The 25,940-nt window shown below is 47.2% G+C and overlaps 12 protein-coding genes across 12 annotated transcripts; 10 read left to right on the top strand and 2 right to left on the bottom strand.

Moving 5' to 3' along the window:
• Window positions 1–168: 168 nt before the first annotated feature.
• V1513DRAFT_442402 (coatomer WD associated region-domain-containing protein) lies at window positions 169–3,158 on the top strand. The gene is made up of 4 exons (XM_066897661.1): window positions 169–282; window positions 509–593; window positions 661–1,955; window positions 2,008–3,158. Exons 1-4 carry the CDS (start codon window positions 265–267, stop codon window positions 3,022–3,024), a joined length of 2,415 nt encoding a protein of 804 aa, XP_066754350.1. The 5' UTR covers window positions 169–264; the 3' UTR covers window positions 3,025–3,158.
• V1513DRAFT_442401 (uncharacterized protein) lies at window positions 3,033–4,197 on the bottom strand. The gene has a single exon (XM_066897660.1). It carries the CDS (start codon window positions 4,081–4,083, stop codon window positions 3,193–3,195), a length of 891 nt encoding a protein of 296 aa, XP_066754349.1. The 5' UTR covers window positions 4,084–4,197; the 3' UTR covers window positions 3,033–3,192.
• A 396-nt stretch (window positions 4,198–4,593) lies between these two features.
• Window positions 4,594–6,647, top strand: V1513DRAFT_377676 (histone deacetylase domain-containing protein; the record flags this gene model as incomplete). Its single annotated transcript, XM_066894960.1, has 2 exons — window positions 4,594–5,377; window positions 5,425–6,647. The coding sequence occupies 2 exons, from the start codon at window positions 4,594–4,596 to the stop codon at window positions 6,645–6,647; spliced, it is 2,007 nt and encodes a 668-aa protein (XP_066754348.1).
• A 756-nt stretch (window positions 6,648–7,403) lies between these two features.
• Window positions 7,404–10,099, top strand: V1513DRAFT_463709 (uncharacterized protein). The gene is made up of 3 exons (XM_066899980.1): window positions 7,404–7,731; window positions 7,792–7,855; window positions 7,909–10,099. The coding sequence occupies exons 1-3, from the start codon at window positions 7,468–7,470 to the stop codon at window positions 9,816–9,818; spliced, it is 2,238 nt and encodes a 745-aa protein (XP_066754347.1). The 5' UTR covers window positions 7,404–7,467; the 3' UTR covers window positions 9,819–10,099.
• Window positions 10,100–10,118: 19 nt separating this feature from the next.
• Window positions 10,119–11,357, bottom strand: V1513DRAFT_24644 (uncharacterized protein). The gene is made up of 2 exons (XM_066894463.1): window positions 10,930–11,357; window positions 10,119–10,874 (listed from the first exon to the last, which is right to left on the bottom strand). Exons 1-2 carry the CDS (start codon window positions 11,211–11,213, stop codon window positions 10,310–10,312), a joined length of 849 nt encoding a protein of 282 aa, XP_066754346.1. The 5' UTR covers window positions 11,214–11,357; the 3' UTR covers window positions 10,119–10,309.
• Window positions 11,358–12,197: 840 nt separating this feature from the next.
• V1513DRAFT_442391 (uncharacterized protein) lies at window positions 12,198–14,737 on the top strand. Its single transcript, XM_066897659.1, has 2 exons — window positions 12,198–13,778; window positions 13,833–14,737. The coding sequence occupies exons 1-2, from the start codon at window positions 12,366–12,368 to the stop codon at window positions 14,331–14,333; spliced, it is 1,914 nt and encodes a 637-aa protein (XP_066754345.1). The 5' UTR covers window positions 12,198–12,365; the 3' UTR covers window positions 14,334–14,737.
• Window positions 14,738–14,741: 4 nt separating this feature from the next.
• On the top strand, window positions 14,742–16,751 carry V1513DRAFT_24628 (uncharacterized protein). The gene is made up of 2 exons (XM_066894462.1): window positions 14,742–15,175; window positions 15,229–16,751. The coding sequence occupies exons 1-2, from the start codon at window positions 14,993–14,995 to the stop codon at window positions 16,570–16,572; spliced, it is 1,527 nt and encodes a 508-aa protein (XP_066754344.1). The 5' UTR covers window positions 14,742–14,992; the 3' UTR covers window positions 16,573–16,751.
• A 227-nt stretch (window positions 16,752–16,978) lies between these two features.
• Window positions 16,979–17,632, top strand: V1513DRAFT_457928 (uncharacterized protein; the record flags this gene model as incomplete). The annotated part of the gene is made up of 1 exon (XM_066899656.1): window positions 16,979–17,632. One exon carries the CDS (start codon window positions 16,979–16,981, stop codon window positions 17,630–17,632), a length of 654 nt encoding a protein of 217 aa, XP_066754343.1.
• A 390-nt stretch (window positions 17,633–18,022) lies between these two features.
• On the top strand, window positions 18,023–18,869 carry V1513DRAFT_24521 (uncharacterized protein). The gene is made up of 2 exons (XM_066894454.1): window positions 18,023–18,247; window positions 18,300–18,869. The coding sequence occupies exons 1-2, from the start codon at window positions 18,160–18,162 to the stop codon at window positions 18,434–18,436; spliced, it is 225 nt and encodes a 74-aa protein (XP_066754342.1). The 5' UTR covers window positions 18,023–18,159; the 3' UTR covers window positions 18,437–18,869.
• A 12-nt stretch (window positions 18,870–18,881) lies between these two features.
• V1513DRAFT_442387 (S-adenosyl-L-methionine-dependent methyltransferase) lies at window positions 18,882–20,382 on the top strand. The gene is made up of 2 exons (XM_066897658.1): window positions 18,882–19,776; window positions 19,843–20,382. Exons 1-2 carry the CDS (start codon window positions 19,275–19,277, stop codon window positions 20,199–20,201), a joined length of 861 nt encoding a protein of 286 aa, XP_066754341.1. The 5' UTR covers window positions 18,882–19,274; the 3' UTR covers window positions 20,202–20,382.
• Window positions 20,383–21,169: 787 nt separating this feature from the next.
• On the top strand, window positions 21,170–22,737 carry V1513DRAFT_484217 (N2227-like protein-domain-containing protein). Its single transcript, XM_066900438.1, has 3 exons — window positions 21,170–21,431; window positions 21,521–21,988; window positions 22,069–22,737. The coding sequence occupies exons 1-3, from the start codon at window positions 21,407–21,409 to the stop codon at window positions 22,605–22,607; spliced, it is 1,032 nt and encodes a 343-aa protein (XP_066754340.1). The 5' UTR covers window positions 21,170–21,406; the 3' UTR covers window positions 22,608–22,737.
• Window positions 22,738–22,926: 189 nt separating this feature from the next.
• Window positions 22,927–25,357, top strand: V1513DRAFT_442381 (uncharacterized protein). Its single transcript, XM_066897657.1, has one exon. It carries the CDS (start codon window positions 23,226–23,228, stop codon window positions 25,125–25,127), a length of 1,902 nt encoding a protein of 633 aa, XP_066754339.1. The 5' UTR covers window positions 22,927–23,225; the 3' UTR covers window positions 25,128–25,357.
• The last annotated feature ends 583 nt before the right edge of the window (window positions 25,358–25,940 follow it).

The raw sequence follows: 25,940 nt of genomic DNA, 5'->3' as shown, positions 1-25,940 counted from the left end.
TTTTCATAACGTCGAAACCTGAAGTATTGGGTGACCGTCTGGCCCAGCCTCAGGAACGTTCGTTTAACCGGGAACAAACATTCTCGCATTTACGGCCATAAGCGCGCGTCATTCTGCACAAAAAGGGCTGCACAGCACACCCGCCGGACAACTTCGAACTAAAGTCGTGTCCCGATTGCGACCTCGTTCTTCTTTAACACACGATTTGTTTAGATAATTTAGTCAATTCGTTGGGACTTTAAAGGCGTAAGTTAGTCTTTGACCATGCGGCTAGATATAAAGGTATGTAGCAATTGTGTTTATCGGGATTGTTCTCATGCTTGGGCTCTTGAGAGGGTGCCTTTGAGGACGACGGAATTTGACAAATCTCAAGAAAGCGCACAATTCGTCTTTTGTCGGCTAATGCTATTGAAACACGAACATGGAGTGTCGTGGAAATGTGTCGCTACGGATGCATGATAGCTCAGCTGTGAAACTTATATGCTGACCTTTCGTCTTCTTATTACAGAGACAACTTTTGGCGCGATCGGACCGTGTCAAGGGAATTGATTTCCATCCCACTGAGCCATGGATTCTTGCAACACTCTATAGCGGTTAGTCGTAAACCTATGGTTCTATATCGTGGCTTAGTAGGATTTTGACCTAATCATCAACTTGCAGGACAAGTACAAATCTGGTCGTACGAAACGCAGTCAATAGTCAAAACTTTTGACGTGACAGAAGTTCCAGTTCGAGCAGGGCGTTTTATCGCTAGAAAGAACTGGTTTGTCGTCGGTAGTGATGACTTTCAGATTCGCGTGTACAACTACAACACGTCTGAGAAAGTCGTTCAGTTCGAGGCCCATCCTGACTACATCCGTGCCATTGCCGTGCATCCCACGCAAAGTTTTCTACTAACAGCTTCCGATGATATGACAATCAAGCTATGGAACTGGGACAAGGATTGGCGGTGCATCCAGGTTTTCGAAGGCCACAATCACTACGTCATGTCCCTGGCCATTAACCCGAAGGACACGAACACCTTTGCTTCCGCTTGCCTCGATCGCACTGTTAAGATATGGTCTCTTGGGTCGCCCACTCCCAATTTCACGATGGAAGCACACGAAACGAAGGGTGTCAACTTTGTCGACTATTATCCTCTTGCAGATAAGCCATACATTATCACGACCTCAGATGATAGGACCGTTAAGATTTGGGATTATCAGACTAAGAGCTGCATTGCAACCCTCGAGGGTCACACGTCCAATGTCTCATTTGCAGTTTTCCACCCCGAATTGCCAATCATCGTTTCCGGTTCCGAGGACTCGACAGTGAAGATCTGGAATTCCAACACCTACAAGCTTGAGCAAACTATGAACTACAGCCTGGAAAGGGCCTGGTGTGTCTCATATCGAAAGGGAACCAATGCTATTGCTGTCGGTTATGATGAAGGGTCAGTCGTGATGAAGATGGGACGAGAAGAACCTGCAATTTCAATGGACGCGAGCGGAAAGGTGATATGGAGTAAGCACGCCGAAGTCTGCAGCAGCGTCATCAAAGGCAGTGACAGCACCAAGGACGGCGAAGTTATTCCACTTCCCCAGAAGGATCTGGGATCGGTTGAAATTTACCCTACGCAACTTATACACTCGCCTAATGGTCGTTTTGTAGCTGTCTGTGGTGATGGGGAGTATATTATCTTCACAGCACTCGCCTGGCGTAACAAGTCATTTGGTCCTGGATTACAGATTGTGTGGGCCCAGGATAGCAATATGTATGCCGTTCAGGAGAGTACAACGTCGATTAAGGTGTACAAAAATTTCAAGGAGATGTCTGTTGGACATATACAGTTTAACTACAATGCAGAAGGTATTTTTGGAGGCACTCTGCTGGGAGTGAAGGGTAGTGACTGGGTTGGATTGTACGATTGGGATACTGGTCTGCTAGTGAGACGAATTGACGTTGTTCCTAATGACGTAAGTCAGGACTTAGAGTACTGTTGCACTTCTTGCTGCTGATGTGAGGTAGATATATTGGTCCGACTCTGGCGAGCTTGTCGTGCTTGCGTGCGACGACAGCTTTTACGTCTTGAAGTTTTCGAAGGATTCTTACATTGTCGCTGTCCAAGAGGACCGAGTAGATGAAGATGAGGGTGTCGAAGAAGCGTTCGAAGTTGTTACAGATATCAATGAGACTGTTCGCACAGGAAAGTGGGTTGGCGATTGCTTCATCTACACTACCTCGACGAACAGACTGAACTATCTCGTCGGTGAACAAACTTATACCGTAAGCCATTTCGATCAAGCCATGTACTTGTTAGGCTACATTCCCCGGGATGGCCGCGTCTACTTGGCCGACAAAGATTCAAATGTCATTTCATACGCAGTTTCGCTCTCTGTCCTCGAGTATCAGACTGTGGTGCTGCGTGGTGATATGGAGCACGCTGAATCTCTTCTCGAACAGATTCCAACTAGCGATCGGACGAGAATCGCTCGCTTCCTTGAGGGCCAGGGTTACAAGGAGCTCGCGCTTGAGGTCTCAACCGATCCAGACCACAAGTTCGAGCTTGCCCTATCGCTTGGAAACCTCGAGATTGCCCAAGAAATTGCGGAAGCTGATTCTTCGGACCACAAGTGGAAGACACTTGGCGATATGGCTCTACAGTCTTGGGATATTGTTTTGGCTGAGAAATGCTTCTCTGCGGTTTCAGACTTGGGCTCGTTACTGCTCATCTACACTAGCACTAATAACGAAGCGGGATTACGTCAGATTGCCAAGAAAGCTATCGCGTCTGGCGTTCACAATGTTGCCTTCACAGCTCTGTGGACCGTCGGCGATGTCGCTGCTTGTGCTGATTTATTAGAGAGCACGAACCGCGGACCAGAAGCTGCCTTGTTCTCACTCACATATACGAAAAAGCCAGTGGAAACTATCGAGGGCGAGGAGGACGCAGAAGTCAGTGAAGAGCCTCTAGAAGAAGATGATGAGGAGATCGAGCAAGAACCGGAGGAGCCCAGCGAAGAGGATCTCAAATCAGAGGAATAGAGAACTACATTTTCTTTGTGTTATGTGTACTTTAAAATATTTATATATATGTCGTGTTTAACGCATTGTTTGATGTATAACGAATGAATTTGCTCGTCTATGCTGTTGTGCCCATTTGTTTCAACAGTTAATTGGTCTCATAAGTCTTCCAATTCTGTCATATCATCTTTACAGGTTCGACAAAAACGCACACACCCTTGATATGGCATCGTCCATAGCGCCAGAATCTGATCCTTCTCCAAGGTTATGTTTACCACCTTTAACGACACCGCTGTGGCTACTCCAGCTATCTTCTGACGTGATGGCTTTCCATCGGCTTATCAAATGCTCCTTATGAACAGTCTCTGGTACAAACTCGTCTGAGCCAGAGTACAAAACTAACAGCGGAACATCTATAATACCAAATGTAGTCTTTAACACGTCATCTTCGATATCTGACGAAAAGAAATCGTCGTCCCCAAGTTTCTTCGCGAGGGACACCCAACGGCTTGCTGTAATTGGTGTATCAAAAAAAAGGTCGGAATATTTTTTGGGTAAAATCTCCTGGCCGCGACCAGTATTCACTTCTTTGACCGCAAAATCCAGCATCTCGGTGTATCGCTCTGGAAACAGGTGCAACATTGCCTCGCGATCGGATACCGGCGCTTGAAGAATACCAGCTGCCAGTTTCGAATTCTCGCAAGAAGTGGTATATCGCGTCAAATAATATATCGCGTCTTGACATCCAGTCGAATGGCCCATTAAGGCGACACTTCCGCTACGCAAGTTCGAAAAGTAAGAAACGGCTTGCTCGATCTCCGATGCGTCTCTTGCTAAATCTCCTGCACCCCAGCCCCGGTATGACGATGATAGGAGCAGCTGCACTAGGCCCCATCCCAAACAATCTATTGACGCGGCTAATTGCGGAACGTATGGGACTGTGAGTAATCCGTCGCCTAAGCCGCCGACGAAGATGAGGATGTTCTTGTGAGGCGTACTGGAAGACGTAGCGAATTCGAAGCCGACAAGCCTGGGCGAGTATTCATGAATGGTGCCGTTAAATGCGGAATTTGAAATCATTGTTAAAGGTTAATTCGCAACGAAACCAGAATGTTGCAATGAGTCCGTGGGCTTATTGCATTCTTTCGAGGTTACGATTTACTCAGATTCTTGGGCTAATCTACAATATGAATATCAGATCGGTTTGGAACGCGCTACAGTGGATCCGGGTAAAGATTTGTTTATCTCATCTGACGCGTAAATTTGGCGGTGACGTCGGACACCGACTTATTGCTCCGGCGGCCGTAACTATGCCCTTTCCCGGAACTCCATCACCAGCTCAGTAAGACTTTTGTTGCCACTTCTGTGAACACTGCCAGCATCAGTCCTGAGACGACTGCCTATCGAAAATACATGACGAGTCCTACCACACCGTCTGGGGCTGCACATGCACCGTTTCCGTCTTTTGCATTTGGGGCACTGTTGAATGAGGGCGATGAAGACCAATCGTCCTCCCCGGTTCACTCCGCTGCCGGCGCTGTCGCGATTTCAGACGAAGAACAGGCGTTTCTAGACGACACAATTGCACAGATGATTACGGGCCCGCCTGTGCGACAAGATATTCTAGAACAAAATCGTCCTGCTATTCCTGAACATTTAGTAGGTCAACTATGGACGCCTAGTGTGGGTATTCGACTACAACAAGAGATTTCGAACGATGAACAGGACACTGAAGCACCCAGAACGCCAGCTAAAGATGGGGCAGAGGATGGTATTAGTACGGCTGTGGTCACGCCTTTGCCAGACGATATTTTGGAGCGGATCTCTCAACTGCAACTTGGCGAGGGCCAACCAACAACGGAGCTGCCAAAGGAGGAGTTTCCAAAGCCAGCAGCACTACCTGCCGATAACTCAAATAAAACACTACTGCTACTATCACCGCTTTCACATATGCACGTGTTTTCGCGGAAATGGGTCGCCAAGAGATATTTGGCGTCAATTGTCGAAAGACCGCAGCGTCTGAACTCGAGTGCAGTGGGCATTGGGGCTGCAATCACACTCGCCGGCGCTGACGAGTATTTGCTTGAATCTTTAGTCGCAACAGTTGATCTGGAGGAGTGCCCGCATGTGATGAAGGTCCATGGAAAGAGATGGCCGAGCACACTGAAGAGCTTGTGCAAGTCGGCACCAAATAAGCTGAGCGAAAACAAGCTAGAGGTACCCGAGGGTTGGAATTCAGGAGATATTTATTTGTCTGAAGGCACAGTTTCTGCACTGGAAGGTGTTGTAGCTGCAGTCGAGACTGCGGTGGATAGAGTGTTTGATGATACTTATGGATCGGTGAGGCGGTGCTTTGTTAGCATAAGACCTCCAGGTACGTTCTTGAAACAGTCTTCAGTGGTTAGGCTCTAATACATGTAGGCCATCATTCACATCCTTGTACTCCATCGGGATTTTGCTTGATTAATAATGTGCATGTCAGTATACAGTACGCGGCGGCAAAGTATGGCCTGACGCACGCGATAATTCTCGATTTTGATCTACATCACGGCGACGGTAGTCAAGATATTTGCTGGAAATTGTCGGGCCTTGAGGAGTATGACGATGAATTTTACACAGATGAAGAAAATTCGCAGCACGAGGCGGTGCCTGAATGGCCGACAAATGCTGGTCCGAAGATTGGATACTTCTCATTACACGATATTAATTCATTTCCTACCGAAGTAGGTTACGCGACGGCTGAAAAAATAAAAAACGCATCGACGTGTGTTATCGCCCATGATTTGTGTATTTGGAATGTGCATATGGAGCCATACTCAACGCCGGAAGAATTTGACGAATTATACACTAACCGCTATTCTGAGCTTTTCGAACGTGCGAAACAGTTCTTGCGTGCAGCGCAGACCAAAGCCCCGATTTTTGACGGCAAAAAAGAATTCAAAGCCGGTGTATTCCTATCAGCCGGATTTGACGGATCCGAGTTTGAAGACAAAGGAATGCAACGTCATGGTGTCCATGTTCCCACCTCGTTTTACTCACGCTTCACTCGCGACGCAGTCACGTTGGCAAATGAATTCTGCGATGGTCGAGTCATTTCGTTACTTGAAGGTGGATACTCCGATGCCGCGATTGCCAGTGGTGTGATGTCGCATCTACTTGGATTGCAAGGTCATGAATGGTCGAAAGAGTATGCTACGTCAACAGTGGTTCGACAGCTGGAAATGGGATGCAAGCCTCGATGGTCAGCTCCAAAAACCGCGCAAGCAAAAGACAACTGGATTGTCCAGGCTATTAAGCTAGGTAGAAGTTTTAGAACTGCTGGGTCGTCCGTTCCGTCGTCGCCGCCTTCATCCACCACATCTACTCCAAAGAATCAGCAAATCAGCAGCGTCATTAATGGAACACCTGCCGGACGAATGGTTCTCCGAGATAGAAAGAGCACGCCAGTATACAGTCACACACAACGAGCACCGGGAACTGCATCCAAGTCGAGTTCGCCGTTAGTTGAACGGAAACCTCAGAGAGTTTGCCCAACCGCGCTTGATCAAAACGAACAGACACCTGCCATCTCGAGACATAGAATGACGCAGAGAGAGGATGGAACCTGGACAATTGTTGAGCAAATGGATAATCTTAATGTTTAATTTATTGTTTAGTCGCCAGGTCGTACACGATAATAGTTTCCAAGGCTATTAAATCGCTCTATAAACGGGGATTACGATACAAATGAAAATGTATTCTATGAAGGTCTTGTAGTATTAGTAGGCGCAACTGGTTTTGTATTTCTACATGCTATATACTTTGTCTCGATCTTCACGTTAGTTAATGTATGCTTACAGTTAGCTAAATTTTTATATGCTTTACCAGACGTATATCTCGAGCGCGATCCAATAAGATGCCACAGCCAGAAACTAATAACTACTATCATTCACAAGAGAATGCTAGTCTTGCCTGTACGAACCTCCATGAACATGTTAGAAGTTTACACAGATCGATATGCGCAGTCTAGGTCGCACAATCTGTCCCTCCTCAGCAATTGCTTCACACAGCTTATTCCATACTCACGCACGGGAAGACGACCAAGAAGCGCTTGGACAGTGTTCTGAAGCATGCACACATTACGAAGTCTACGGACCTACTGCTCGCCAAGACGCCACCCATACAGCGTCAATCTCCAATCAGTTGCAATTGATAATGTGCATTTGAAAAGTTCCGGTTGTGCCAGCTTCACCGTCAGTGAAATATATGTAATCGGTATCCGGCTTGTTATATGCCCGACTATTTGTCCCAATTTGCGCATAACTAACAAAGCACTTGTGTAAAACATCCACAATAACCAAATACAAGTCACGATTAGCCCGGAGACAAACAACTTATGAGCCGCAAGGTCGTCTGATCCACTGAGACAATACTGCCTTAATAAATGTCCTTTTGGAAGATCGGGGATACTGTTACTGTGCGAATATGCGACAGGCTGAATTATTGCAGTCGTTTTCGACATTACAGGTCTCTCACGACGCGTTGAGATCATGTGGATTACCGATCGCACGACGACCTGTGGAGAGTGTCGTGAGTGCAAAACCGGGGCGGAGGTATTACTTTGGGCGGTCATGGATTAATCACCAATTATTGGATCCTGATAGAGGGCATTATCGGTGCTTTTGGCGGAGGTCAAAGTCTAGGCAAGAGAGGATGCAGACAGTGGAATTTGTTCTGCAGTCAGACCTGGTTGGTGTTTAGATTCTCGTGGCTTCGAAGGCAATATTTGGTGCATTAACTGCAATGTAGACTTCGAATTTTATTGAGCCCGGAAAGGTACTTAGCCGGTTGAGTGATCAACTCTTGCAGAAGGGTATGTAACGTGAGCGTTGTGATTGGCACTGCCAAGATCGCTAACGGCAATAGATCGCTATCGAAAGCCTTATGTCTCTCGTGACATCGGTGCCTTTGATCTTGGGATTATCGATTACGCGACGGAATATGCTATTTGCAGGTCTCTGCATAAAAACAGAAAGCAAGAAATAAAGCGAAAGGCAACAAGAGAGAGAATCAGAGCGTTTGATGAATCTCAGATTCCAGTAATAACTACCACCACAACGGCTTCGCGACAGTACGACAGGGAGTCTGGGCAGGTACCTGCGTCTACAATGAAGCAGTACTTTGCAGAGTTGTTGGCGCCTGATAAGTTGTCTGGTCATGGAAATATGATTGCTGAGAAATTCTTAAAAGATTTACTTGACATTGACCGGCCCTTTACTGTCACAATCGATACGGCGGCTGCAGTCAGGAATGCGGCGCCAATTGTGAAGACAGAGATGGTGCCCTGCTCAATGATCCCCCGAATTTGGCCCTTGTCGGAAGAGTGCAGCCAAAACACTAGTCGCGTAAAGAAGGTGGGTTCGCCATCCCCTCGGGAGCCAGGCCAATTTCCTATGACTGTCGCAATCACGCACTTGGATTCCCAAGTTGATGACGTTACGCTAGCCGGGGGTCCACTTTATCTCGCAAAATTACGTGATGCCAAAAAGGCTGAAGAGTTAGTTGCGCAACAGGAGGTCGCATACAACGCGCCGGAAAAGCATGCGAATGCCGAGCAACAATCTGAATCTGTGGCTGTCTTGAGAGCTGATGAATCTATATCTGTCGATTCTATGGCTGCTACCGAAAAAAGCAAGCAATCAAGCGAAAGACTTGATGAACCATCAGCGGACAAGAAAATTGTTAAATCTGAAAATGTCCCCGCTTCGGCACAGAGCAAGACAGAGATTATTGGACCCGATGAGGCTACTCTCAAATCTGCGCCCGTTGGACAGGTACATGACATGGAAGCTGCTGTGGAACAAGATGAGGAACCCGGAGGACACGCCGGCCCCCAGACACCTAGGGAGAAGCACACTTGCAAGGCTACAGAATTTGCACTGGAAAATATGGTATTTCCAGTTTCCAATACTGAAGGGGTTAATAGGTCATCAAGCACTCGCGGGGTGGTTGCGGCAGATCGTCGAAGTGACGCGTTCGAGACCACTATAACTGTAGATGAACAATCCGACATGTCCGAGAGCATGGAACGACAAGTGCAGGAACCTACCGAAGATACGGGAAGTAATTCTGAGCCCCTGGCAGTGCTCAAGAAGACACTAGAATCTGTCGTCAGTAGGCAGATCGAACTCCAGGAGAAATTAGATTTCGCGGTCAGCAGCCAAGCAGATCTCGAGAAAGAATTACACTCGTTGCGATCTTATCGCGATGCAGAGATCGAATCTTTGAATAAAGATATAGCGCAATTACAGCATCAGGTTGCGGAAGCCAAGAACGTGAATAGTAATGGATCGGAGATTCAGGATTTGAAAAATACTGTAGGTCAACTACAGCACCAGTTGGCTCAGGCCAAGACGGATAACGGTGTACCAGAAGGGACTGTGATTGATGGTGCAGATGGAAAGAAGTCAGCTTGTCCGCCTAATGAGAAAGCTGCCGAGCAAAGTACGGATATGTTGGTTATAGCTCCAGCGCTTAGCGAAGTCCGCATGAAGATTGCTCCAGAATTTTCCAAACAAATGTTCCCCCAGACCGCCGAATTCGCCTCTAATGCGTTTGGCCAATTATCGAGAAGTGAAATGCGTCGGGTCACGGCTCTCGCGAATCAAGGATGGGTTCTCGTATCTGTTGCGCAGAACGGCAGTCTGGTTTTTCAGAGGCCCGAACGTAGACTGACAGGTGTGAGGCTTGCCGCCAAAGTGCTCGGTGGTGTCATAGTAGTATCTAGTGTGATCTTGACAATGTTAGTCGGATACGGGTACACGACGATGATCTAGAGAGTGAGGCTAAATAGTGCTGTCTTTCATGATATTTATTGCATTGTTTTGTAAATAGCAAAACGTATTCATAACACAGGTTATGTTTGGTGAATATGGTGTTATGCGAGTTTGTGTGGAGTTGGTTTGAAAGTCTGGTAATTTGCAATAAATCCCTAATTAGAAAGGATGCTGTCTTTTTTAAGCTGCGAGATGTGCTACAGATGGTGATACGGATTCAAGCATGTGGGAAATTCCGCTCGACTCGCGAACGAGCTCGTATTGTATAAGGAAATAGAAACCGATTTAAAAAAGTCAAAAGTACCAAGTTACTGACTCTCATTTTTAACTATTTACTCATTCACATATAGGTAAGTATCAACGTTATTTGGCAAAATAAATTATCCCACCACTCTGTCGTTCTCATATTAACTATTAGATCCGCGTATCTTACATTTTCCCCCCCACCTACGCCCCTCTGCGACATCGACCACCTCATTCAATGAGTAATTTTAACGCTCCATCAAAGGGGCGTCTTCGTGACCCTCGCGGACATTTTCCAAGACCTCCTGAAGATCATTGTTGCTGTGCGCCAGGCCGCTGAATCCGGTTGCAATCATGATAATTGCGGACTCAATGGTGACGATAGTTGCGATGATAACCGCAAAGATCCATTGGAGTGCAATTGTCTTCTCGACAAGCTGGCCAACCGCCAAGCCCCAAATCAAGAACGCGGAGGCAAATCCGAAACTCCAGTCAGCAAAGACAAGCAATGCCGTGGAAGGCACAATTAGAAGGGACCAGATAAAGATGTTGGCGAAGACGTGGGCAACGAGGCTATTGCTATGCACGGCGACCGCACCCGACCAGAAGAGAGCAAAGAGTGTCCAGGCGAATGGCAATGCGGCCGCACCGATATGGATCGTAAGCCATTGGGTGGGAGGATTTATAATGTGGGTGCGCTTCTGCCAGTATAAGCCGCCTGTGAAGAAGAAATTCAAGATCACGATGATTAAAGCGACAACGAGATGGCCGTGGGCAATGAACAGAAGCCAGATAAAGTGCAGAGTGTTGAAGCTGGTGTTGGTTAGCTTAAGAATCACATACTGCCTTGGAACAAACTCGCACTTACACTGTAACATACCAGCCGACCTCCTCGGCAGGCTTTCTGATACTCTCGTTACCTGCAAATAGCTGGTGCAGATAGACGACCTGAGCCAAGTAGGCTGCAGCCCAGAACAGCAGCAAGAAAAAAAAGTTTGGTGTGAACGGCGTATGATCTAGATGAAACACGGCATTATGGTTCTCTCCCGCTATACCACGGCCAGCGAGGTAGAAGAAATTGATAACAATTGAGACTATAAAGGATATAAGGACAGCAGTTCGCTGAGTCTGAATTCTGTTTGGACGAGGCATTTTGGGCTGTATGACCTAATGACTATGTGAAGTGATTGTTGAGAGGCGGACAAATCAACGAGTGCGATCTTGTATAGATATAGATATATATATAAAAACAGACAACGTCATCTTGTCATCTTGCGTGGCGAACGAATTGCGGGATCACGAGGCCGTTGAACTAACGTGAGTCGTGAATACGGGAGAGCCGGAACAGTCCATCCAGAACTATAGCGAGCGCTAGCAGACGAGGAAGTAAGAAATTGTGGGCACCGAATGCCTCCGCCCGGAACGGCGGGGCCGGTAGCATCAGCAGTGATCTTCCATGTCGACGCCCACGAAACAAAAAGGGCTTGTAAGGGGGGGCCGTGTGGGGGAAGGTATAGGATCGTCAGCGATGACGATCTCCGCTGAATATGGCACGTTTTTGGCACATGAAGTCGACTTACAGGCAAAACATATCTCTCCAAATAAATGTGCCATTGATTGCAGCATCATGCAGAGTAAGTGATGGTCCTACTTATATTCTTGAGTGTTAATCAATGGTAGATACGATACTAATTAGCGAGACCCAACATGAGCAAACCAGATATCAATTTATTATATCAATTTATGACGTCATGTTCCAAGTGTCTGATGACTAAGTTTCTGGCTCGGGTTTGTATGGATCATGCAACTCACCCAACCTATCACAGCTCATGAACCCAGGAGTTTTGGGTACGAGGCCAGTCGTTATCACAAGTCATTGATTTCGCGTAAACAAAGAGCAAATATATTAGATGTTGTTTTACATTATACTTGTTGCAATGATCGTAATAGAAATTGGTAGCGACATCTCCGTCTTGCCTAAAGACGTGGGGTGGGTACGAATTGCTAGAAATATCAAGAAGGTGTGCTAAAGTGATGGCTGAATGAGTGTTAAGCTCAGTGCAGACGCGGTTAGGGTTAGACTTGCTATCTCCCATCCTGCCCTTGATATCTTCACCCAACCCAGTGGCGGGATCGAAACACAAGAAGAGTTCACCGCCCAAAAGTGGATCCTCTTCCCAACACCCGACCCGACCCAAGCCCTTCCTCAGGCCTGTGACCTAACATCGGACCATCGCATCGCATCGCGGTCGCGAAAGTCAATTGCTCAACGCAGGCCAAACAAACAAATCAAGACACGACGCGATGAGCTACTCGCGTCCGCACCTGCACCACCAGCTGCTCAACCATCCTCCGCAGCCGCAGCAGGCGCAACCGCAACATCCGCATCTTCAGCAGCATCCGCACCAACTTGCACCCCCCCAACAGCCGCAGACACAATCGGTGCAGCAGATCCAAGCCGTCCAGCATCATCAGCAGCTGCCTCTTCACCAGCAACAGCCGCAACAGCACATTCCGATTCTCACCCACCCACTACATCACCAGCCGCCGCCTCCGACCGCCCAGGCCCAGTACAGCTCATCGAGCGTTCCGTCCCAGCAACAGCAACGGAGCGCATCGTCCGCTGCGGCAATGGTGGCTAATGACGGCGGTAGCGGCTCAGGCAAGAAGAAGACACAGCAGTCCTGGGTGTGGAATTACTTCTCCAAGATCCCTGGTCAGGATGGTATCATGTACGCCGTCTGCCAACTACCTAGTGCTTCGCCGGGCAGCGGCAAGGGTAAAAACAGACGGAAAGACGCGGTTGAGGACGACGACGAGGAGGAGGAAGAAGAAGAAGATGTCGATGTTAATGGAGGTATACACAGCCAGCACCGTCCGCGCCGGTCGACAGATTTTATGCGGGAAGTAGTCGGGGTGAATACATCTGGCGATAGACCAGCCGGCTCAGTGGGCAGTCAGGACGATGCAAGTGGGAGTGGAGGAAAGTGCAACGCGCAGTACAAATATATCCAGGGTACGAAGAACTTGATTCGTCACCTCATTCGAACACACAATATCTTTAAGACCACCGCCCCTGCCAGCGCACACGACATTGCTGCTTTAGCCGCTGCTGCTGCCAACCCAAATGCGAACAGTTACCCGTATGGCGATGAACAGAGGGGAGGAAATGCTGGTGGAGCAAACGGTGCGGATTCTCGATATTCGTGGATGTCTGCCGATTCACTCTCGGGCGGCCCATCTTCTACTTCGTTCATGTCCGCGGCCGCGCCAACCTATATGATGCAAGATCCGAGTCCCATGCCCCCTCCCACCACCAACAAGCTTAAGCACTGGAGTGACGAGGAGTTGATTGCCTTGCTTCAAGCACACCATGATGTCAGGTCTGCTCGAGGGAGCGATGCGGAGTTTCTCCCACTTGACGATCTGGTTGAGGATACATACACCGCATTCTGTGCACGACAGGAACAACATCAGCAGCAACAGCCTCATGCCGCCGATGACAGTGAAGTAGCAGACCAGAACATCCGACGACCGCCAAAGGCTGTATACGACAAACTGTACGGGCTTGTGTCTAGCTATAAATTTATCACCGACTACGAGGAGGACCGTATCAATCGTGAACGATCTGCCATTGGCACAGCCATCACAACGAATAAGAAACCATGGTGGGATATGAGTCCCTCTGACCATCGCCGGGTTCTTGGAAAGAACAGGGTGCGTTACCGAGATATGCTGGATTTATTTTACGCAAACCGCTAACGAATTTAGACCTGGTTGAGTAAGTCAGTGTACAATACTGTCGCGATATTAATGCCACAGTCTCTCCTCCGCCGTAACGGAACTCGACCGTCCCGTCGTAACGGTGAGGAAGATGGTAGTGATGTTTCTGAATCTGATTCTCCAAATCTTTCACGCACCGCGGCGTCTGCCCACAAACGCAGGCGCACACGCACGTCTACTGCAGGAAGTCAGGCTACTCCCGCGAGTGGTCGCAAAAAAAGGAATCGCGCGGAGACTTTACTGCGTACTCTTGCAGACGCAATGCACGATGTTAGTGGGTCAGAGGAAGAACTGGACGAAGCTGAAGCAGAACTACTTGGTGCGGCTACTACTAGTAGGCGTCGGGCTCGCAGCGGAGGTAATTTTGAGAGACAGATGTTAACCGAGCAGGCTGCCCAGACCAGCTTGCTCCGGACGCTGGTTGAGCAGCAGACTAGAATGATGGGTGCATTGGAGCAGGCACTTCGAGGCGCCGAGAGCAACGGATAGATTTTGGGCAGTGTATGATTTTTTTGAGTGGCAGTCGGAGGGAAATGGTTGAAAAATATTCGTTTAACAGCTTGTGAATTTAAGTTTTGTGTTATTTTGTATTGAGTATTGTTTGTGCAATGCTACTGATGTACCGTTTTGGTTCTGTGTAAAGTAGTTGTTACCTCGATTCATGTATTTGTATGTATTCCGACGATGATACATTGTATGTTGTTGATTAAGTACGCCATTTCCTGTTGTTAAGTACTCGTTGCTGCAAGTTCTGTTCTAACACTCGGAATATTGCGGGACACAGTACTATACACTCAAGTGACTCGTCGGGGAAAGCGATGCCTTCGCTCTTCAGCCTTGCCAAATAAGGTTTTAGTTGTAATTATCAGATCAGGGATATTCTCGTATCAGCCGACATGCTGCTAATAAAGTTCTGTCTATCTGCAAACAACCTACACTTCGAGCCAAAAAGCCTCGAGATTCGTATATTCTACGCGAAATGCACGTATTGAGCACGTACTGCTTGAATATCAGGAATTTCGGACAAATAGTTGCGCAATAATGCGGATATAGTTTTACATTCCAACATATATTTTATTTCGGTCACTCAGTTACCGCTTCTTTTGGCTTGTATTTTCCGCATTATTACAAACTCTTTGGCTCAGAAAATGTCGGACAGCGGGTCAACTATCTCAGCCGAATCAAGTGAGTCGTCGCAAGGTGCGATGACTTCTGCTCGCGTGGTTAAAGTTGCGGTTGTGGGTACTGGTCTTGCGGGTCTTGCCAGTGCTTATTATTTAGCTACAGCCAGTAACTCACGGGTTCAATATAAAGTACATTTATTTGACGAGGTAGGAGATCAGATATCTATTTTTAGCGTTATATATTGATGCGTATATGTTAGAATTCTAATATCGGATTCGACTCGTCGTCAGTTACAGCAACAGACGCAGACGGCGTCTCCAGGCGGATAGACGTGCCCATGCGCTCGTTCGCAGGTGGGTATTACCAGCGTATCATCCGGCTCTACAAATCCCTCGGACTTGAATTTCACGACGCGAAGTTCACGTACTCGTTTTCCGAACTGGAAGAAAAATCTGGTGATGCCAAGACGTACTTCTTGTATGGCGGACGTGCCGGTGCTTTTCGACGTGGAGGCCGACCGTCGCTACAGGACAGTCTAAGGTGGAGGTGGGATTTGGTCGCAGTTGCTTTTTGGTATATATATTTCACAATAATAGCGGCCTTTTCAACCCCGAAAGGTGGTGTTTCGTTTGAGAATGAGGTTATTTCGCCGCCAGCAGCACAGCTCAAGAAGAGGTTCGGAAGTGAAGAAGCACAAAAAAAGTACGGAACGTTGAATACCGATGACGAAAGTTCTGTCGAGGATGGTAATAGAGAGATTGAGTCGTTGCAGGAATTTCTCCGACGATGGCACATTCCGGCGTGGTTTATGGACAAATTCGTTGTATCGCTGTTTTCAGCGATGTCCACTTGCGACGCAGAGACCATACTAAACGCTCCTGCGGCGGATGTTATTGATTACAAGAGAAAGACATTTGGAAAGCCCCATTACTTATTATCTGACAATAGTAGATCAGCGGTTGCGGCTCTCATAGCACCGTTACCGAAAGAGAACATTCATCTCGGCGTGGCCGTCAAGGCAATGCTTTCGGAAGGAACTACTTGGACAATTCGAACTGTTGAGGATGATTATCATCATTTCGCACATGTCATCTTAGCGACTGCTCCTTCTAGGATTGCTGAACTTCATAGTCCGCTAATGCCGGTGCTTCGGTATGTGAAGGCGAATGCAGTGAGGGTTGTCGTCCATACAGATGACAGGGTGCTCGATTTCCTCGAATCTGACGATATTCGAGACCTTAACCTACTAAAGGCTAGCACCGGTACCGAGACGACTCATGTTCTGTTCCCGGGTGTTTACCAAACGACCAGTCCCGCTCCACTGAATGGTGACTGTGGCGAAGACTATGGAGGCAGAATCGCAAAGGACAAAGTTGTCTCCGAAAGTGTTTTTGAAAGAGTCGTCAGGACAAACGGACTCGTTAGCGCTGTCGACAAGATGCGGAAAAGACAAGGGCGGCACAATGTCTGGGTCACGGGAAGCTGGATGTGGGACGGTCTCGTGCTGTTAGAAGGATGTGTTGCTAGTGCGGAGGCAGTCTGCGATGGTATTCGGCGGAAGTCCGAAGATCATCGAGTACCTCTACCAAAGGGGATCGTTTAGATGTTTATATGTTTGGCATTTGAGATTGTGTTTGTTCATTTCGCCAGGTATTAGTTTAGGTTGACATGTTAATACTCTTCGGCAGGTATCTGCAGATGCTTTTTGCATTTTCCGTCATGTTTACTTTTGCTTTTTTAATTTTGGTACAGATTTTGTGCATATTCTTTACTTTAGAAAGGCATGTCTTTGGATGGAATCTATACATTGCATTACTCGTGGAGGTTAGGGTTTGCGAATGACGTCGCAGCTGCGGCATTTTGTACGTCAACCGACTCAGGTTCTCCTTTTCCCCAATTGCATTTTATATCGGCGATTCATTCGAGCTGCGTAATTAGGCGATTATTCTTATCCGAACTCAATGTCATCAAGGCCATCGAGTTATACAAGGTCAGCTACAACGAATACGATGCCGACGAATCCGGAAGGCGTACCGGAGGAGCCACCACCTCCGTATTCACTTGAAGCCGATAGCACGAACTCGTTTGAAATGAATAGGCCGCAGCAGAGTCCGCCTCCTCTACCTCAGAATACTCGACCGCAACAGAGGCAAAGTCAGAAGCCGCAGTCGGTACCATCGAATTCGCGGCCGCAGAATCAGTCGATGCCTGTGGATTACCAAGACCAGAATTACGGGCCTCCATTGCCACCTCGTCCTCAGCAACCCCCATATCGTAACTACACTCCAGCAGCTGACGGGAAATTGCTTTATCCAACTGGATATGTTTGTGAAAAATGCGGGAACACAGGTTATAAATACTCCACTGGGCATCCTTGTCGAAGATGTTTTGAACGTTTTGCGGCTCCGCAGTCGCCGAACGTACATACTCTCCAACCAGCTGCGAGTTCGCAGTGGTATTATCCAAATCCATCTGCTTACTGCTGCGCTCCGGCACCGGCAAGGGTCGTGTATCCTGGTGATCCGAGTATGGGTGGGGTTCTGTGCGGCGCATGCAAAGGCCGGGGCGTGGTGGATCAATTTGGACTTGGTACCACGTTAGGTGGCATGTTAGGTAGCTTGACCACTTGCAGAGTGTGTAAGGGTGTTGGAAGGTTACTGTAATAAGGGATTCTTCGGTTTATGTATATATTATGCCAATGTTTGAGTGGTCGGCGGATGGAGTTAGTAAATTTGGGAATATGGATTTGTTGTGCATTATAAGTTTGTAGATAGGATTATGCAATGCCCCAATTTGATTATACGATTAAAGTTAATTAACGATCTTGATTTTCTCTCCTTTGATGAAGTATTTCGGAGAATTAGCGGCTTATTTATTTATTTATTAGTAAGTATCAATGTTGTAAACTAAGGTACCTGAATTAGTCGAGCCCATCGACATTATTATTGTTTCCTTTGCCAAGGATTGTGCCATCGACGCGCGGATTCTGCCCCCGCGAATCTCCTCGGAACGACATAACCCTTGCCCCAGGAACTTTCTGTCAACAACGCATTATAAATCACAGTTGACAAAGTCATCCTGACGAAAGAAACAAGCAAATATAAATTGCCCTCCGTTCCTTAGCATCTTTGGCTCATATTTTGAGAAGTATACTTGTTCTTAGTGCGCATTTGGTATTACAATTTGAAATATGAGTTCGCACGAGTATCAGTTCAACGTTGCAATGTCGTGCTCTGGTTGCTCCGGCGCCGTAAATCGCGTGCTCAGCAAACTTGAAGGTATGTTCTTGCTACATAATTTGCAGTGGTCGTGCTCTAATATTATGGATAGGTGTAAGCGACATAAAGATTACCCTTGAAGACCAGAAAGTCGTCGTCAAGACCAATGATAACGTGTCCTACGATGATGTCCTGAACCAGATTAAGAAGTCTGGAAAGCAGGTCCGAAGCGGCGAAGTCATTGCTTAGGCTCTTTCTTAACGCAATTAGAGTCATGAGGAAAATAATTTGATAATACGAAGGCGCATGTTCGCCTGCAGCTGTATGCGCGATCGTGCTGAATATGATTGGCTTGGAGTTCTGCAATGGGATTATTGGTTTAAAGTGAGGATATTAGGTTTTATACAGTTCTTGGGACAGTATGAAATAGTAGCTATAAGTTAACGGAATTTCCTTGCCAGTGCTAGGCTTCCATTTTTTGACTAGTTACTACCGACAATTATTGCATAATGTGTATTGTTTTTACTTTGGGTTTCGATATTAAAAGGCAGTGTTATAGTACTTCCATTGCATTTCCAGTCTGTTCTTCCACATGCCAATGATCCCGACCCCACTTATGTTTGAGCATTAGTTCAGCCGCTAATATAGAGTTCGCGTAAATAGACTCGTATTAATCACTCCCGTAAGTTAACTTGCCAACGGGAATCATCGCAAACGCATCTACTATTTATACGTCTATTTTTCAACTTCCGATGGTTAAATCTTTGTTTATAGTTGACAATAGAACCTTAAAGTAGCAATTCATTTGCGTAAGAACGATAAGTGTCTGGTAAAGTCGGCTCTGCATTTATAGATGATACTGCTTCTGCTGCGCCGCATAGTTGCCATTGACTATTCTACAGATACCCGCCCCTTGGTGTATGTAAGATACGTCAAGCTTATGAGTCATATATTCATTTGATGCTTTGGGCTCGTTAGTCTGAGGGCCGTCAGATGTAAATCGGCAATATAAATTTAACACTTCGCCGACAATGCGATTAGTGTACTCATCCCAGCCCGTTATAATAATTGCCAATTTGCAGCAACAATGACAACGTTTTCAGATGACACATATTCCTCGAAGGCTTATTCCGACTTTCGACCAAGCTATCCACCGGCGCTGTACACAAAGCTTATCGACTACCACATAGGCCGGCGCAATCTCGCTGTCGACTTAGGATGCGGACCGGGCACGGCAACATATCCTCTCACGTCCTACTTCACCAAAACGATAGGCAGTGATCCTTCCAGCGTCATGATTGAGCAAGCCCGCAAGGCATTAGCCGCAAAGAGCCAATCGAATTTGCAATTCGTGGTCAGTCCCGCGGAGAAGATTAGTTCGTATATCCATACGCCGGGATCGGTTGACTTTATCTCGGCGTCGCAAGCCGCGCATTGGTTTCAGCACGATGAATGGTTTAAGGAATGTGCGAGGGCGTTGCGACCGGATGGAACGTTGACGTATTTTGGATATAGCGATCATTCCTATGTTGGTAATAAGATTGTTAACGACATCATGTTGGACTTCAGCTACGGCGATAAGTATCTTGGTAAGATGTGCTGGTGGGGGTGGTGCTGTTGCAATTTGTGGATTACGAGCCTAACGCCGTATTAAGGTCCATACTGGGAACCGGGAAGAAAGATTTTGCGGAATCAATACCGAGATTTTGTTCCACCATCTGATTTATTCACTGACGTCCAACGCATTGAATACAATGCAGGAGGATCAGACATTTCGGGCCAATTGATAGCCAAAGTGATGACGTTAGACGCTAGCGAAAGTTATGTACGTACGTGGTCGAGCTTTCATAATTGGCGCAAGGATAATCCTGGCGAAATTGCTAGACGAGACGGAGGACAAGGCGATATTGTTGACCGATTGTTCGACCGAGTAAAAAAGGTCTCCGGGTGGACCGAAAAGACAATTTTACAGATCGAGTGGTCTAGCATCATTGTACTAGCCAGGCGTCTTTAGAAAACAGGAACCAGTATCATGATGGCACTCACGAAGACACTCTAGTTGTAGTAATATTCTGATTAGTTTTAAACGCTAGATAATCCTTGAAATCGAGTCATAACCCCATTGATCATTGCTGTGGTCTGTTTGTATTAATAGTAACTTAATCTAATGCACCGCACAAAGGGACAGACTGGATATATCATCACAAGATTGGATTCTCCAGATATAGCCTTACAAACACTAGAATTTGTCAGATCGAAAATATCGTCCGCAGCATGGCCAGAGACAACACCTTGGGCGTAACTATCTCCAATGCGTGGTATCTCAAAGCCATAACTTAATCAAATGTAATCACAGACAAAGCAAATTTGAACTATTTGTGACAGGCGCAGTGACAGAACAAGTTAGAGTATTCTACACCAGCCATCATACATCAACACGCTGAGTTGTTTCAGTTCTCTCATCCAAATCCTTCACCAGCGTTGAATGTTCTAATAGGTACTAATTACCACTCAACGTGGAGATTAAGAACTCTCTTCCGCCGTTTATTCCAAGGGAACTTGAATGCGATAGCGCGTCCAATCGAGCGCCGTGACTTGGACAAAAACGATCGAATAAGCGACACCATGATTGTTGTCGCCGTGGTTCGTCCACTGGGAATGTAAGTCGTGTAAAATGAGGAGCTCGACGACCTAGAGAAACTTGCTCGCGGTGGATGACGGTTCCTATGTCGAAAATGTAGGAATCGTGGGCGGAAACGAGATGGAGGAACTGGTGGAACGTAGCGAGGCGCGAGAGCAACTGAGAGCAGTGACCGAACTCCCATTATACGCTAAGCCGTAAAAAAATATATATCAAAGTGCTCAGTGCATCTATTTGACCATATTTCAGTTTCAAGCTCAGTCACTGCGGCGGACGAAGTGAGTCGGGTGATAGCGAACATTGGGTACAGAGCAGTTCGGTTTGTGACGTCAAAAAGACGGGGCTAGGGTGATGATTTGGAGCGGGGTTGTCGTCCATAAGCCGTTTCTACATCACCGGACTTCTCTTCCGTCGAAGCATCTCAACGCATATAACTTGCAATCTGGTTTCTTTATCCTGATTTATGCCACTAACCATTGGTGGCGCTCCAGGCATACCGCCATCCGTGCAGCCGCTGCTCCAGAAGGCCTTAGTTAGGTCCAGCATTGTCATTGTGGTCTACGGTGTGCTGTCGCATAATGCCCCGCCCAAGTATAGCAAGTGGTTTGCACTCCTTGTTTTATTTGTCGGCATGGTTGCCATACTGCGGAATGCATTGTGCCGTGCGCTCACAAGGCTAACGCCTCCGCCAGATACAAACGAACGCCGCGCGCTGCTCGACGCCGTCGCCGGTCTCCAGAACTACGTCCCCGAGATGAAACAGGTTGCTGCTCGCCGCCGCCTGTTGTTTTCCCACATGTCAGCTCGTCACCAGCGACTGGTAAAAGCGACGGGTTATTCGCGCCGGCTGCAGGATGTCGACAAAGCTGTAACGGCCAACGGCGAGATCACTGCCCGTATCGCCAAACTAGCCGAAAGAGACTTTAACGTGACGAGAGCAGAGCTGCTTCACTCTCGGGCAGTGCGAAATGTAAGAGTGATCGAACTGCTCAAACATTTTGTTCGCGATTGGTCGGAGGTCGGCGACCGTGAACGTAGCATTACTTTCCCGCCTATATTGGACGCACTTCAAGCTGAATTCGGAAATGATATTGCCGAAAAGAGGGTACTCGTGCCGGGTGCCGGCGTGGGGAGACTCGCGTACGAGATATCACAGCTGGGTGCGTCCTCAATTTTCCAGTAGTCCTTTCTATTTGCTGGCGCCTAGTCAATTGCAGTAGTTACTGACCATAATTTGCAGGATGTCGGACAGAAGCAAATGAGTATTCCCATCTCATGCACCTAGGAAATATTTTTGTACTGGAACAGTCCAAAAATTCTTGCTCGGTATATCCCTATGTGCACAATTTTTCACACCAAATATCTGGCAAGGAACAACTCCGACCTGTGCTATTTCCGGATGTGGAACCTGAGAACAGGATCAGAATTAGCAATTCCTTCGGCGATTTCATGAGACTAACCGGATCACAACATATGTACGATGCAGTAGCGACTCTATTTTTTATTGACACCGCAGAGAACATGCTTGCATATATCGACGCGATTCATCAACTACTGCCTCCCGGTGGAATATGGCTAAACACTGGCCCTTTAAAATGGGGATCATCCCCTCGCGTTGAGTTTACACTTGAGGAAGTGCTAAATATCATATCGAAGATGGGATTTAAAATTGAAAAGAGATGGTCTAAGAAAGCTGAATACACAGCAGACTCTGAAGGTTTGTGGCATGGGTTTTACGGCATTGAGGGGTGGGTTGCCCGAAAGATTTTGGATAGCTAGCTCAATATGATACCACTTTAATGACACGATCAATTTTTACGACATATTATTTAAATATTATGTGGTAACTTAAATATTGAATAAAATGCCTTTTAGTGGCCAACCCGCTATTTGGCCATATAACTCGCTATAACTTATATCAATGTTTTTGGTTATATACGTTCTCGCGATAACTGCACTAATTTGTCGGATGACGCGACCACACGTTCTCGACATGACTGCAACCCGTTCTCGACATCACAATAATGGGCTGGTTTGCCTCACCAATGACAGATCGATCACGGGCAATTTAAACCTTTCTTTTGTTAGGCGATGGGCCGATGAGCAAACCCCAATTACAATTCGTAAAGTAAAGTTATATTAAACTTCCGCTTGTAAAAAGTCAGTTGCCAGTGAGTAAACGGCTGAACCTTCCTTATTATTATTGTCCCCCCAATCGCTTGTGAAGTCGCCAACGCTACTCCACGATTTCTCTCTCCATCGCCAATCTTGGATGCATCATATATACAGCTGATCACTCAGTTAATCCAACTGTCTCTCTGCGACATACGACAATACCTATTGCCCACATACACCCAAGGGGGGGGGGGATAGGATTGATCAGACTCGTCCGAATTAATGGACGGATCCTCAAATAATGGCTCTTCGCCATATATTGCCATTAACAACCAGATGGGCTATGATTACCAGCTATCAGCGCACCAATCACGGTCGTCATCTCCATATCCGCAGACCATAGATTCACCTGAAGTCTTTGTTGACGCGTCCTCGCTGGCCAATTCTCCGTCGTTCTTTGATCCGAGCGCTAACCATCTTGCCCAAGAGGATTATAATGCCGGATTTGACGGTGGCTTGATGTCAACGGAAGATCTTACTCAGATTTGGAATGGAAATTCTGGCGCATCAAGCAGGTCATTCACTCCAGCGAAGTCAGAGTTAATTAATCAGGACTTTTCGCTATTCGACAATTCTGTGACCATGGCTCAGTCAACACATCAGCTGTCCCAAGACACGGGCTTGTTAACCGACCTACTCGTTTCTGGAATCCCAAACACTCTAATCATTCCTGGAACGAATGGAGTAGGCGCAACGGATGGTTCAGGATCCGACATTTATAGCAGCTCACCTTACATTCATCACCGTATGAGGTCTGCGTCGATTCACTCTGATTACTCGTCTGCAGCAGCATCACCTTATTTCCAGCCCAATGTCGATCCTTCTCAATCGGATGCGTCGCCATTAATTCGCAATGCAGGGGATTTTGATCTGGACGACCTTGTCAACTTTACAATTTCAGAGCCTGCGTACTCGGAGCCGCCTAGTAGTAATCTCAATGGAGGCTACATCCCGAATTCCGACAGCGCGCAGTCGTTCTCATTGCCACAAGTTACTATATCAGTCGCTCCCTCTCGTACGCCAGGATACAACGAACAGCAACCCCAGCCATTGTCCGATTCAGCTACACTTTCTCCGCCGTCTGGCCTACAGCGTCGTCGATCGCATTCCGAGTCCTCTGTCACCGGTAATGTTAACCACAGTTCACTTGAATCTAATACCGGTATCGGTATTAATATGTGGCCATCGGCAGATAATCTCTTCCCTCCGTCTCCAGGCAGAGGGCGGCAGCCAAAAGCCGGGGGCCCGACACGGAGTAGGCCATCCAGCTCACATTCTAGCACACGAGCTATGTCGTCGCCATACTCAGATGCTGTGTCAGATCTCGAGGATGAAGGAGCAGAATTGGACGATGATGCCAGCAGCGTTATATCTGGGAACTCGACGCGCACCGGGAGAAGTGTTTCAGTATCATCTACGTCATCACGTCGAGGCTCAGTGTCCACCACTAGGGAGCAAGTCATCATTATGGCGCAGCAAAACCGTGGAGATAAGCGTGTGGCAAAGAATCCGTCTACACATGGGTGCCCTCTATGTCCGAAACGATTCACTCGGGCATATAACCTGCGATCGCACTTGCGCACACATACTGACGAACGGCCATACCTGTGCTCTGTCTGTGGGAAGGCTTTTGCGAGACAGCATGATCGAAAGCGGCATGAGAGTCTGCACTCTGGTATTAAGAAATTTGAGTGCAAAGGCGAGCTGGCAGACGGTCAGGGCACATGGGGCTGTGGTCGCCGCTTTGCGCGTGCTGACGCCTTGGGACGACATTTTAGAAGTGAAGCCGGGCGGGAGTGCATTCGGCCATTAATAGAAGAAGAGCAGCGCGAACGGCAAGCGGCGACTATGCAGATGATGCAGCAGCAGTCGCAGTACGGACAAACACCATACGCTTCGGCCGGCGGGAATCTACTGTCAGTCGGCAATTCACCCAGTAACGGGCAAACGAGTTGGCTGCCACTGGTGTTGTTGCAGCAGTATCCTTCGCTTTCGAATATGTCCTTGGACGACAATGGTGGCGCTTCTGATAATTCCCATCTAAGCGGAAGCGATATCGGTGAATTAAGCGGCAGCGAGCTAGATGACGAAGGTGTTGACATTGCGGTGCCGAGTGGCGCGTGATGGTGATAGACGTGTTTGCAGAATAATCAAGATGGCGATCATGTAACAACATTTCAGTGGTTTGTATTGTATTATGTGGTTGGATTGATATAGGTATAGCACTTGATGATGATTTCCAGTTTATATTCTTTATCTTGGTTTCAATTCTGCTAATGTTTGTGGGCTTTCCAACATGTACACTTATTGTAAATGTGACCGTCTTGTAATAATAAACTTTTCTCATTAGTCGATATCTGTCGATATGGCGTAGGTTGGTTACCATGGCGCGCGTACACTTTATACAACACTCCGTGACTAATTTAAAGATGTATCTTGTGTTGAAAAAAAGCAACAAGTTATTAGATATACAAAATGACGATATGTAGTTAACTTAATCATATATCTCAAAAGTTAAAAGAATGGCATGCAGCACTAGGCCCGGACTTTAGACGCGTATGTGAACGCGGCACTAACGGGATATTCAGCCACAGGGCGAGAACCCACTTTGCGCGCGCCAAATAAACAACGCGTCGCATTGCGAGACCTACAATCTGAACGCGTGCTTACGCGAGCAGCAAAGTGAATCGGCGAACAAGATATCCGGGGCTGCAGTATTACTCATCTGCTCCTCAGTCGAGTTTCGTATTGTCAAACTACCAGAGTCTAATTAGCATTGCCATGTTGGAATTAGCTTGGGAGGCGAGATATGAAGAGAGCTGAGCTCAATCCAGCGATGTAGGATGATGAAACGATGAGAGAGCAATGGGTAGCTAGCAGCAGAGCTGGAAGTGGAAATATATATATGCTGTAGGGTCTGCTGATACTTGGCCAGCT

Source organism: Lipomyces chichibuensis, assembly GCF_038497645.1.
Source record: "Lipomyces chichibuensis strain CBS 12929 unplaced genomic scaffold V1513scaffold_10, whole genome shotgun sequence".
Classification (NCBI taxonomy): domain Eukaryota; kingdom Fungi; phylum Ascomycota; class Lipomycetes; order Lipomycetales; family Lipomycetaceae; genus Lipomyces; species Lipomyces chichibuensis.
Note: the sequence above shows the minus strand (reverse complement) of the source record. Positions and strands in the feature narration are given on the sequence as shown.